The sequence below is a fragment of the Pteropus vampyrus genome, unplaced genomic scaffold (genome assembly GCF_000151845.1).
Source record: "Pteropus vampyrus isolate Shadow unplaced genomic scaffold, Pvam_2.0 Scaffold23, whole genome shotgun sequence".
Classification (NCBI taxonomy): domain Eukaryota; kingdom Metazoa; phylum Chordata; class Mammalia; order Chiroptera; family Pteropodidae; genus Pteropus; species Pteropus vampyrus.
In genome coordinates, this window is record NW_011888804.1 from 10,196,929 (window position 1) to 10,208,074 (window position 11,146).

General features: G+C 58.4%; 1 protein-coding gene across 3 annotated transcripts in view; it reads right to left on the reverse strand.

Annotated features, from left to right (window-relative positions):
* Positions 1 to 236: 236 nt before the first annotated feature.
* Positions 237 to 11,146, reverse strand: part of LZTR1 (leucine zipper like transcription regulator 1) — a 17,684-nt gene continuing 6,774 nt past the window's right edge. The window contains exons 1-18 of one of the 3 annotated variants that reach the window (XM_023528290.1): positions 10,756 to 10,955; positions 10,300 to 10,408; positions 9,712 to 9,795; positions 8,815 to 8,872; positions 8,080 to 8,219; positions 6,495 to 6,696; positions 5,767 to 5,922; positions 5,258 to 5,368; positions 4,769 to 4,861; positions 4,490 to 4,585; positions 4,244 to 4,409; positions 3,844 to 4,013; positions 3,580 to 3,736; positions 2,601 to 2,727; positions 2,363 to 2,512; positions 1,622 to 1,727; positions 1,377 to 1,533; positions 237 to 1,200 (exon numbers count right to left, since the gene is read on the reverse strand). In XM_023528290.1, the coding sequence (XP_023384058.1) occupies positions 1,151 to 1,200; positions 1,377 to 1,533; positions 1,622 to 1,727; positions 2,363 to 2,512; positions 2,601 to 2,727; positions 3,580 to 3,736; positions 3,844 to 4,013; positions 4,244 to 4,409; positions 4,490 to 4,585; positions 4,769 to 4,861; positions 5,258 to 5,368; positions 5,767 to 5,922; positions 6,495 to 6,696; positions 8,080 to 8,219; positions 8,815 to 8,872; positions 9,712 to 9,795; positions 10,300 to 10,408; positions 10,756 to 10,768 (2,145 nt within the window). In that variant the 5' untranslated portion in view covers positions 10,769 to 10,955 and the 3' untranslated portion in view covers positions 237 to 1,150. Of the gene's footprint in view, positions 1,201 to 1,376; positions 1,534 to 1,621; positions 1,728 to 2,362; positions 2,513 to 2,600; positions 2,728 to 3,579; positions 3,737 to 3,843; positions 4,014 to 4,243; positions 4,410 to 4,489; positions 4,586 to 4,768; positions 4,862 to 5,257; positions 5,369 to 5,766; positions 5,923 to 6,494; positions 6,697 to 8,079; positions 8,220 to 8,814; positions 8,873 to 9,711; positions 9,796 to 10,299; positions 10,409 to 10,755; positions 10,956 to 11,146 lie in introns of those variants that run through there. The other 2 variants (XM_011355931.2, XM_011355932.2) reach the window with 2 other exon arrangements.

Sequence of the window (11,146 nt, forward strand, 5' to 3'; positions counted from 1 at the left end):
GTTTGGGGAGGTTGGCACCACAGGAGGGGAGGAGGAGTCAACCTGCCACATCTGCTCTCCCCACATGTCTGGACCACCCCAAGCAGGGGCAGGGAGTTGCTGACATAGATAGAGAACCAGGCAAGACCGGCCAATCCCAAGCAATTAAGCCAAATGGCCAGTCCACAGCTTTGGAAGGGCCAAGGGCTGAGGCCAGAGCTCACTAGTGGGGAATCATGCCAGCTCAGCTGGCTGTGTGTAGTAGCTACCACTGCAATAGCTTTAATAGAGACATGTCTATGACAATAAATAGGGACAGACAGGGACCTGGGAGACATCTTTGCTGCCTTCTCCTTGGCACAGCCCAGCGCCCCAAGATTCATACAGGCACATGTGATCCTGCAGCCCCTCTGGAATCCAGGCGTAGTCCAAAGTGATTGACCCTGTGAGCTGGGAGCTAACCTCAGAGCCCTTCACACCCAAAAATTCATCTTGAAGGGCACCAAAATTCATATTGAGTCAGACTCCATTTGCCCATCACTATTGTCCACTGCAAGCTCCAGGTGACAGGAGGGGTCCCTTACATGGATCTTCACAAGGGTGAGTGAATACTGTGTGGCCCCCACATTGGAGAATCCTTTGCAACATGTCACAGTGGCCAGATCCACAAGCCACGCTGGGTCTCTGCCGGGCGGGGGGCCCAAAGCCTGTTCCCTGGTGGGCTTTCCCCACCACTGGGGCGCTAGCCAGGACCTCTGCCTCCTGCTGGGTCCTCTTCATTGAACTCTAGATTTCCACCACCCCTCCACCCCAGAAGAGAGTGCTAGCCAGGGGTTCTGCTTCACCGTCCACTTTCTGTGGGCTGTGTCTTTAACCGTAAAATGGAGCATTTGGAGCTCCCCACGACCAGCATGTTCTGCAGGGCCATGGAGGCCTCGATGTACTTCTGACATCCCCTCAGCTCCTTCTGAGGCTCAGCACCCTGCCCCTCAGCCAGCAGGTCTGACCACTCCGTCACAGGCCTGAGGGTAGGCAGCAGAGTCTTTACGGGGGGGCAGGGCAGGCATGGTCATTCTTCACGCATGGGCTGGCACTGCCTGGCCTTCAGATGTCGGCGCCCAACTCTGCACACTGCTTGTCGGAGATGTGAGAGGCCAGGGAGTCTATGATGTCAAGCAGCAGCTGCTGGCTCAGTGATCGCAGCGTGGGTAGCTTGGAGACCTGCAGGAGGTGACCAAAGGCCAGAACAGATGGAACTGGATTCACATGAGAGCCTGGTAGGCTCCAAACACGGGGCAAGGCATGGCCAGTGGGTGGGTAGCTCTGCTTGGTTATCCCCAGGGCCCACAGCTACAGAAGACAGCCAGATTCCAGATACCTCCCCCACCCCAACTGACCAAGGCTGATGCCAAGGGAGAGTGGGTCCTGAATATGAGGAGTGGGCAACGAATGCTGGGCCAGGAGAGCCCTGACCTTGGTAAACTGGTGCACGATGATGTGCAGGCAGTGTCGCTTCATGTCCAACGCCTGTGTCTTGTCAGCTGCCTCCAGGATCTGAAAAGGCAGGTTCCTTAAGGTATTGTCTCACCCTCTCACCCACCCGCTTGAGTGAAGGGAGGCCAGCGGGCACCAGGCGCACTACCTGCAGCACGTTCTGCACCGTCACGTTCATCTCCAGGTTCTGCTTGCAGTAGGCCTGCAGCCGGTTGTTGTAAAAGCCATAGTAGTAGGGGGCCGCGAACAGGTAGCTACAGCAGGCTGGTTAAGGAGCTGCTGCCAAAGGAGCCATTCTCCCACCCACCGCCCTGCTCCCTGAGGAGGGTACATCCAGAGCCCCCACCTGCTGGGGGCAGAGACTGCAGCTGCTCAGAACCAGGGAAACCACTCCAATCCAGGCAGGTCACTGACTTGATCTCTACACGGGCTCCAAACCACTTAGGGGTCAAAGGCCTCCCTCCTCGAGATCCAAAGAATACCACAGAATCCTCTCTCCAAGAAAAAACCCACATGCACATTTGCAGAACCATCCACAGCCTCCCAGAGCCCTGAAGGGCATCCTTGCACCCTATGTTCAGATCCCAACTGAAGTGCCATGACCAGGAATCACTCCATGTCCATCTGTTTGCCCGTCACACAGCGATGACCGACCCCTTATTCCAAGCAGGTGTGAGAGTCAAGAACCCACCCGTCCTTCCTGGCTGCAAACCCCTCCATGTAGCTGACCAACTGCTTCAGAGAACTCTGGGAGAACACCAGGCAGCACCAGAAAGGCCTCCAGAAATTGCCCAGTCAAGACTACTGGCCAGTTGGGTCCCAAAGCTGCCCAAGGTGGGCGATGGGGCCCCCAGTGATGACCCGGGAGCACCCTCAGGGGAAAGGATGCAGCGAATCTTCGGGTGGCATGTTGACCTCGCCGTAGTAGATGTAGCGCAGCATAGATTCGAAGGCTTGCCTGCTGGGTACCATCTCCCCAATGGAGATGTTTACCTGCCCATCCTCGGGCATAAAGGACCGGAACATGGCCTCAAAGTAGCTACAGACAGGGGAAGCAGAGGCCTGGCTCTCAACAGATACAGCCAGTGCCTGAGCCCCGCCCAGCCCTGCAGCCGTACCCCACTCACCTGGAGCGGGCAGCCAGGATGGCCTTGTGGGCTGGCCGAGGATGCCCATCCAGCAGCAGCGTGATGTCACAGAACTCCGCGCCAGCCCCCTCTAGGTACGCCTTCATGTCCTGGATCAGAGATGTGCCTGGGGGTAGGGGGCATGGAGGGACCCTGAATAGGTGCCCCTACCTCCAAGAGACTCTGAGATGGAGGGCAGCTTCTGACTCAGGCCTCAGGGCACTGCCTCCTGCACATCCACCCATTTTCCACCCTGAATGAACCTCCCCCGGGCCAGAGGCCTCATTGTGGCCTTTGAGGTACTACCAGGCCCTGTCCTCTTCTCCCCTCGGCCCCAAACATGACCCTCAGGCCTACCCATCCCCCAGTCTTATCTTCTCAGCCCACTTAGACCTCCTCTGGGCTTGGCACACCCTGTTTGCCTGCTGTGTGTCACCTGGAGCCAGTGGTCAGGGGCAGTACAGGCCTCAAGGAGAATCAAGGATGAAAGAGCCTATGACATCCCTTCCTAGGCTAGGTGGGGACAAGGAGGCACTGGGAGCACCTGAGGTGTGCAGGCTGTGCTCACCCTCACTGGGCTCCAGATGTGGGTGTGCCTAGAAGAGAAGCTCAGTAACTACTCACTGCGACCAAAGTGAGAACACTGCTCACCTCTGAAGCCCTCAGACCGGATGTCAGTCAGGGCAGGCACCCGCACGAGAGGTGCCCTGTCACCTCCAGAAACATGCTCAGGAGGTTCCCTACCCACAGGCGCATGGCCCACTATGGAAAGCCCCATGGGTCAGGCATTCTTCCTTTTACTAACCCTAAACTGCCTCCCTGTCTGCCCCTGTCCCTGTGCCCGGGAAGCACTCTGGGGTCTCCCCTGCACCCACACCCTGCCTGAGGGCCTGGCAGATGTGTCCATGGCTCCCAAGTCTTCACCAACATGAATGCCAGTCCGGCTGGACACTAGTAAGGAAGGAACCAAGCTCCCTACCGATGTCCATAGGCTGGTCTGAGGGGGCACGGGGTGGTGGCTGCTGCTTCCGACGGACGATCTCCACGATCAGTGGGGACGAGAGGCGCTCGAACTCCTTCATCATGATTACCTGGTTGAAGTGGGACTCCTTCACCACGAAGTTCAGGCAGTGCTCCTGGGACAGACAGGCCGGGCAGGGAGGTGGGGTCAGGCCTCAGCCCCAACAGGGCACCAGACCAGACAAGGGGCTTGCATCAGTGGGCAGGGTAGGCTACAGCGTACCTTGAGCTGGCTCAGTTGTAGCCTGGCAGCGCTCTCACACACGACCAGCACGTTCTGCAGGTCCACGGAGGCCTCGATGTACTGCCGACACAGCTGCTCCAGGCGGCATAGCTGGAAGCTCAGTGCCAACTTGTACACGTCCATGATGAGCAGCACATCCTCTACATGGCCTGCGCCCAAGAGCTCCTTTAGCCTCAGTGACCAAGGGCAGGGAATGGAGGACAGGGCCCAGGGCTCCCTCCATGGATAACTGTGGGTCAGGGCCAACAGGCAGCAACTACAACCGAGCCACACACAAGCAGTCACAGGGAATCGCGGCCTCTGAGCCTCGGGCTGCCCACCTGCAAGGAGGGCTACCCGCACCCCACCCTGTTCCCCTTCCGCCCCAGCCCAGGCAGACCTTTTCTCGGGTATTTGATCTTGTCGGTGTAGAGGAATTGCATGAGCACCTCGAAGGGCCGGGCCTCCGCCTCTCGGATGGCGACATGCAGCATGGGTGGTCGGGCCCCGCCTACAGCCACACCAGGGGCCTCCCTAGAAGCCGGAGCTGCCTCCTCCTCCAGTTTCTGTGGGGAGAAAAAGGGGAGTTCAAGGGCACCCCACAGATGCTGCTGCCCAGGTGGGGCCAGGTGGGGCAGCATTTCACCTGGGCCAGTCGCTCCCGTGCCTGCACGATCTTCCTGCGAAGCCAGCGGCTTCGTGCTGTGACAATGGCCACGTGGCCCTGCACGCACTCTTCCTTCTGCAGCAAGAACAACGCCTTGGTGGAAAGACAAAATATCCCTACCCCAGGGGACAGAGACCCAGCCACACAAGGCAGGAGCCTGGGGACTCCAGGTACCAGTAGACAGCCAGTGTGCCTCTGGGCTCAAAGCCCCCACGCGTCCACACAGTGGGCGGAGCTGGGCACAGGGAGGGCACCCACCTCGCCTAGCACAAACTCCACATCGCAGAACTGGCGGCTCTCCCACAGCCGCCCATAGTCTTCATGTAGCGTGCACTTGGGATAACAGGAGAACTGCAAGAGGAGACCCCAGTGTTGCCACTGTCGGCTCTGGCTCTGCCCCCTCCAGGCCATGAGTGCCCTTGAGGTCCCAGTGCCAAGCTCAGCTCAGCCCAGCTCCCTCCATTGACCCAGGCAGCTCCCAGGCCTCCTTTGGCTTTGCTGTGAGCCCCCCACACTGTACTGAGGTTCCTGATTGCCTCAGCCTAGAGGCCCCACCCCAACTGCCAAACTCCTCAGAAAGGCTGCCACCCCACCAGGTGCAGCCCCAGCTCTGGACACCCTTGGACAAGCCTTTCCCCCACGGACTGGGTCTCAGTTTCCATCATCAGGGCCCATCTGCCTTGGCTAGCCCCACTGCAGAATCAGCCCAAGGGGTAGCCACCTGCTCTGCAGGCCCGTGAGCCCCACCTGGAACCTGTACATCTCCCCACTGCGGATGTTGTTGTCCACAGTGCCCCCGAAGATGTACATGGCATCCGAGATCACAGCAGCTGCATGGAAGAGCCTCCCACTGGGCAGCTGGATAGAGAGGGGGACAAGTCATTAGGATGGGACAGAGCGGGGAGTCTCCTCAGAGGGCTGGCTGAGGCCTGGAGTGGGCCAGGCTGTGGACAAGGATGTGGTACCACTGGACTTGGAGGGGCCAGAGCAGGTCCTAGGCACAGCCACAGGCACAAGGCAGGTATGTAGGTGAGTAGGCAGGATAGGCCCATGACCCACGGACCAGACAGTGCAGGAACTCAGTCTCTTGTGCTGCACTGACATGGTCTGGCAGGAGGATGTGGTCTCTCAGCCTTCAACTCACTTACTGTGTGACCCTGACAAGTATCCCTTTGAGTCTCAGTCTCCACATTTTTGAGAGAGACCGATGATAAGGCCCAGCTTCAGGGAGTGGTAACTAGGGCGCCAGCCCTCACCTCTGAGGCAGGCGTGGAAGGCTGCTTGGCAGTGGTGGTGCCGAAGTCCAGGCCAAACACATCTCGGGACTTCTTGAAGCTACCTCGCTCCTCAGAAGCCAGGGCAGTCGCCTCCTCAGAAGCAGCTGCCCGCTCTGGCACCTCGGCCCCGCCAACCTGGTGAGGAGACATGAGGATGCATGGGCCAGGGAGGCACCAGAGAGGCACCAGAGTCTGCCTGCTGTCGCTGCCTAAAGCGCTGTTGTGGGGGAAGAGCCACAGGAGCCACGTCATAGCAGTGCAACTCATTGGGCAGTGTGTTGTCTGCCGCGCCCCCGAACACATAGAGGTGGCGGTCAAAGGCCACCATGGTGTGCTCTTTAGGTGCTGTCGCTGCCTAAAGCGCTGTTGTGGGGGAAGAGCCACAGGATGAGGGCGCGTGTAGCACAGCTGAGCAGGGGAGCCAGAAGAATGTCCTCAGCAAGGTGCAGACATGGTGGACAGTAGAATGTTACGAGCCTGTAGGCTACAAGATGGAGAACAGGGAGAGGGGCCGAGGGCCCAGGGTCAGGCCGGGGCAGGCAACCAGGGCTGAGGGCATCCTGGCCTGGCTCCTGCTGGCTGGCTGAAGCCCCAGGAGTCCCCCAAGGCTGTGAGGAGGTGGGGAGGAGGTGGGAACAGGTGGGTCAGGAGCCCTCCCTCCAGACCACAGGCCCTGGGTCCCCTCACCAGCAGCTGGCTGTGCTCACCTCGCTGTCTGAACTGGGCTGGACAACCTCCCAGGTCTGGAAGTCCACGTCATAGCAGTGCAACTCATTGGGCAGTGTGTTGTCTGCCGCGCCCCCGAACACATAGAGGTGGCGGTCAAAGGCCACCATGGTGTGCCCGTAGCGCCGCTGCGGGGGTGGTGGTGATCCCCGGAGCAGGTGCTCAGTGGGAATGCGAGTCCACCTTGGGACACATGACAGGGAACCAGTGCCACACTGAGGCTCTTGCTCCCCTGTGACCTCCGTCTGGGCTCTGAGGACCGCCCCCACCACATGCCTAGGCTGGGAAGTGCCCTCTGGCCCCCGGAAGACCAGCCCAGGCTGAGGGAGGGCCTGTAGTGTGTGTGCCCAGTGTCCCTTGCCCCATTTCACTCTGGCACCAGCTCTGCCCACCTCTTTGTGTGGGGGAAAAAAGGGGTAAGCATGAGTCTGAGCCAGAGGCTGCCTGGGGGCTGGACTGGGGCTGGCCTATGAGGAAAGTGGCACCACACTGGCTCCACCCTACAGGGTCACCAGGGTCTCCCAACAGCCATCCTAGCTGCTGCTGGGGGCCACATTTTCCCTGGTTTTCTTCCTACCCCAACCCCTTCACTCCGAGCTGCAGCTCTGCCCCCAGCTCCGGCCTGGGCCCCTCATCCTGCAGCCTTCTGCCCTCTAGATGTACCTTCCTCAGCCTGATCCACAGGTGCCCCCATACTCCTAGGCACCCCTCAAGCCCTGTGTCTTCCCTCAATACTGACACCTCCTTGAACACCCCCTTGCAGATCAGCCACCTGTCCATCTGGCCAGAGCCTGCATGTCTGCCCCAACCCCACCCCAAATCCATGCATACCTGACCTCTCCCCATGTCCCTCACCTCTCCAGGTCTGCTCCTGCCTGCTCTGAGCTGTCTGCGCTGCCCGCTCCTCTGAGGGCCAAGACCAGGATGTAGCAGAGAGACTGTGTGCAGTATGGTTCTCCTCTCAGGCCTGGCCACCCAGGATAGGAGAGCTAGGCAGGCATCATCAAGGTTTCCCCTGCCCAAATGCCTAGTCTTCCTCCTTCTCAGCCAACACTCTGGCCTCCAGGGCAGCTCCAAGTTCCCCCCGAGCCTCCCTGACCTGTAGCCGAAATTCCATGTTCCCTCTCCTCCACTCACTCGCAGAGCCAATGCCTGGCCCATGCCACCTCCAGGCCTCGGTCCCCATCACAGGGGTCAAGGGCTGCCCAACAGTCAAGGACAGCATAGGCTGGAAGCTCTGAGGGCCCACACACCCCTCTGGTCTTCTGCCACCCTATGAGATCTGAGCCAGCCACATCTGTTACTGGTGGCACTGACCATGCCATTCACAGGGTGGGGGCATCCTTCACCTGGACAAAGAGGGAGGCCACCCAGGCCCCATCTTGCTGAGCTGTAGCCACACCTGAGGGGCCTTCAGGGGGTATCTGGCCCAATCTGTATAAGGCACCGCATATCCCCGCTCTGGGAAGGATAGCTGTAGGCCCTGCTATGTGTGGAAGCTCACAAGGATGGCTCCAGACGCAGGCGTGGGGCACCGGCTGAGGGCCCCAACACCAGGGCACTCACGTCTTGTCCTTGAATTCAAACTGGAAGAGATTGTTGGTAATCTTGGCTCCACTCTGCCCTGAGAACACAAACATCTTGTCCCGACACACGGCCACTGGGAAGTTGCAGCAGGATGGTGGGATCTCGCCGCTCTGGGCCACCTGCGGGTGGGGGGAGGCAGCTCAGCCCGGGGCCCTCACAGGACCCGGCACACACACCTGCGCTTATGCTGCTGCGCTGGGACTGTTTCTATTCCTAAAGTTCCTTTTGTGAATGAGAGTTCATAGATTATTTTTTGCAGAACAACTTAACTTTTTGCAGCACACCTTCCTAAATGGGGGCTAAAATCTTCACTACAGGGGAAAGAAACCACCTAGGGAAAGACAGTAGAGCTATCAGACAGCTGGCCTGGAAATGGCAGCGAGCGGGCCGGTGGGTGGCATGCTGCCCTCACTATATTCAGAAAAGGGTGGGTTATACCCCAACTGCATTGGTCACCTGTGACAGGATGCCATCCAAACCACAGAGCCTTAAGTCGCTAGGTAACTGCCACTAGAATTGGTCGTGAAGGCCGGGCAGGTCAGCGGGGAGGGCAAGGCCAAGGACAGGGCTCGGCTTTAGCAAGGGGAGCAGAGCAGCTTCTACCCCAACCCACCTCAGTCCCCAAGCCCCTCTGGTCTCCCACTCCAGCCTCCCAAGGCCCTCACCTCCCTGCACCACCCCCCCGAATCCCAACCCAGCACCCTAGCTCCTCACCTCCTCCCAGCACGTGAGCTCCCGGTCCTGGAGACCAATGGTCCACATGTCATTCAACCTTAATAAGGACAGAGGGGTCAGGATGCCCATGGATGGAGCCAATTGTCAGAGTGGGCCTGAGCCTGGCCAGGAGGGATGGCTCCAGGGAAGAACAATGCATTAGGTGGGAAACTGGCCAGGAGACTCGGGTAACATGAGGCAGGTGCTTCAGTTAGGGGGGTGGGCATGGCACTGAGTCCTTGGTGTTGCAGGCCCCCACCTAGCTAGCTGGGAAGAAGGGCCTCATTCCCAATACCTAGGGCAGGGAAGAGGGTCCGCCACTCAGCTGATCCCCAGGGCTAGGAGAGAACTTCACAGAAACTGCACTGTCTGGGGTTTCTATAATGCTGAAGTTTTGGGGAGTAAGCACATGCTATTTTTGTAAACAGAAAAATACAGCAAAGCCAATTTGCCACAACAAGGAGGAAGATGCCTGTGATGTCAGCAAGAACCCTATCACCCTCCGAAGGCGAGGACGGGGGTTCTGAGCCATGCTGCTTCCACTCACCTGCTCACTCAGCTCCTCAGGGTCACAGCAATTCAAGGGCCGCCTCCCCCACCCCCTGACATCTAGCTACTTGCTCTGGAGACTTAAACACCATTGACAGCTGCACAGACATGCCCCAGAAGGGATCTCAGAGGTGTCAGTCCTTCTGACCACTGTGGGGGTTAAGTGGCAGCTTCACTCAGTGGCCTTCACCCCTATCCCGTCCACCTTCCTCTTCCCCCATCACCTGTTCACACACCCATCCTCCTGAGAAACTCCTGGCCTGAGCCCTCCCATGCCAGAAAGGCCCACTCCACCTTAGTACACTGGGCCGCTTAGAAGCAGGGTGCACACACTGGGCTACCACCTACCTGGCATTGCCATCGTAACCAGCAAAGATCCACAGCTTATCACTGTACACCGTGGCACCATGGGCTGACCTAGCAACCGGCAACCTGGAGCAAAAGCAGTTGGGGAAGAGTGAGGTCCTCCCGCCCCAGCACAGATCCGAGCCTTGTAGCCCCAGAAAGCCAGTCCGAGGGCCACAGCCTGCAAGTCCCGATGGGCCCTGGGGTTGCCGTGTCCTCATCTGCTGACACTGAGACTCCTGGGACTCCAGCTGAGGCATAAGCAAGAGCAGCGGGGGCTAAGCTTATGAGACACCAAGCCACCGAAAAGACACTTAAATGTCCACAGGGCACGGAGCCCTCTCTCAGCTGCCACTGAAATATCAGAGGGGGAACTCACAAGGCAGGACCATTGAAGTGCCCACCACAGGATATGCGGTCCCTCCTACTTTCTGAAAAGAGGAAATCTAAGAGCTGGGAGAAGGCGACCAGGCGCAGCTAGAAGTTAGCACCAACTCCCAGCTCGCAGGCCTCTTTGAGGCTCTCTATCTGTAATGGTACGGGGCCAGAGAGCCATCACAATAACCCATGAAGGTTTCAGCAATCTCTCACCGTCCTTCGATTTTCCACTCCGTCCACTGGCCAGTTGCAAACTTGTATTCAAAGAGGTCGTTTTTATTCTTCAAGTTAGAATTGGAATAAATGTCCCCAGTGTAGCCCCCTAGGTAAAGAATGAGAAACCGTCACGCTCAAAGGCAGCATCTCAGAGTCCTCAAACTCAAGGAGGTGGAGGCAGAATCTGGTCCCACTGAAAAAGCATTCCAGAACTCTCTCTGAAAACCTCAGGAGCACCTGCCTCTGTGCTGGACTCAGGTGGCAGGAGTGGCACAGAGATCAGCAGGACCCCCATTCTCTGCCCCTGGTGGGGAGGGGGAGCCACTTTCCAGCCCAGTCAGAGGCAGACAATTCCAACCCCAAAAGATCAGGCCAAGGGGTGGACAGAAAGAGTCTGGCCAAGCACAGCACATGGGTCTGAGATTTGGCAGAGGGGCATGAGCGGCAGCTCACCAAAGACGAACATGCTGCTCCCGTAGACCACGGCGGAGTGGTGGTAGCGGGGGGCTGGTGGGGTCCCAGTGGTGAAGGCCCTGGCAGAGGAACAAGGGGCAGTGGGTGTCAGCAGGGGTCAGCCATGTGGTCAATGCAGCACGGGGCAGCCCCTGCCATCCCACATTTCCTTTTATTTTTGTATTTTTGAAGGCAATACCTGTGTCGTTACAGAAACTTTTTAGAAATTTGTCAATAAGAAATCCCCACCCCACCCCATCCCACCCAAAAAAAACAGCACTGAAATTTACGTATAATCCCTTTGCCAGAAACTACTGTCCACACCTGGAGGTCTCCTCCACACCTTCCTATGCATATTGTGCCTCTGATTGATTTTTAAAAATGGAATCAC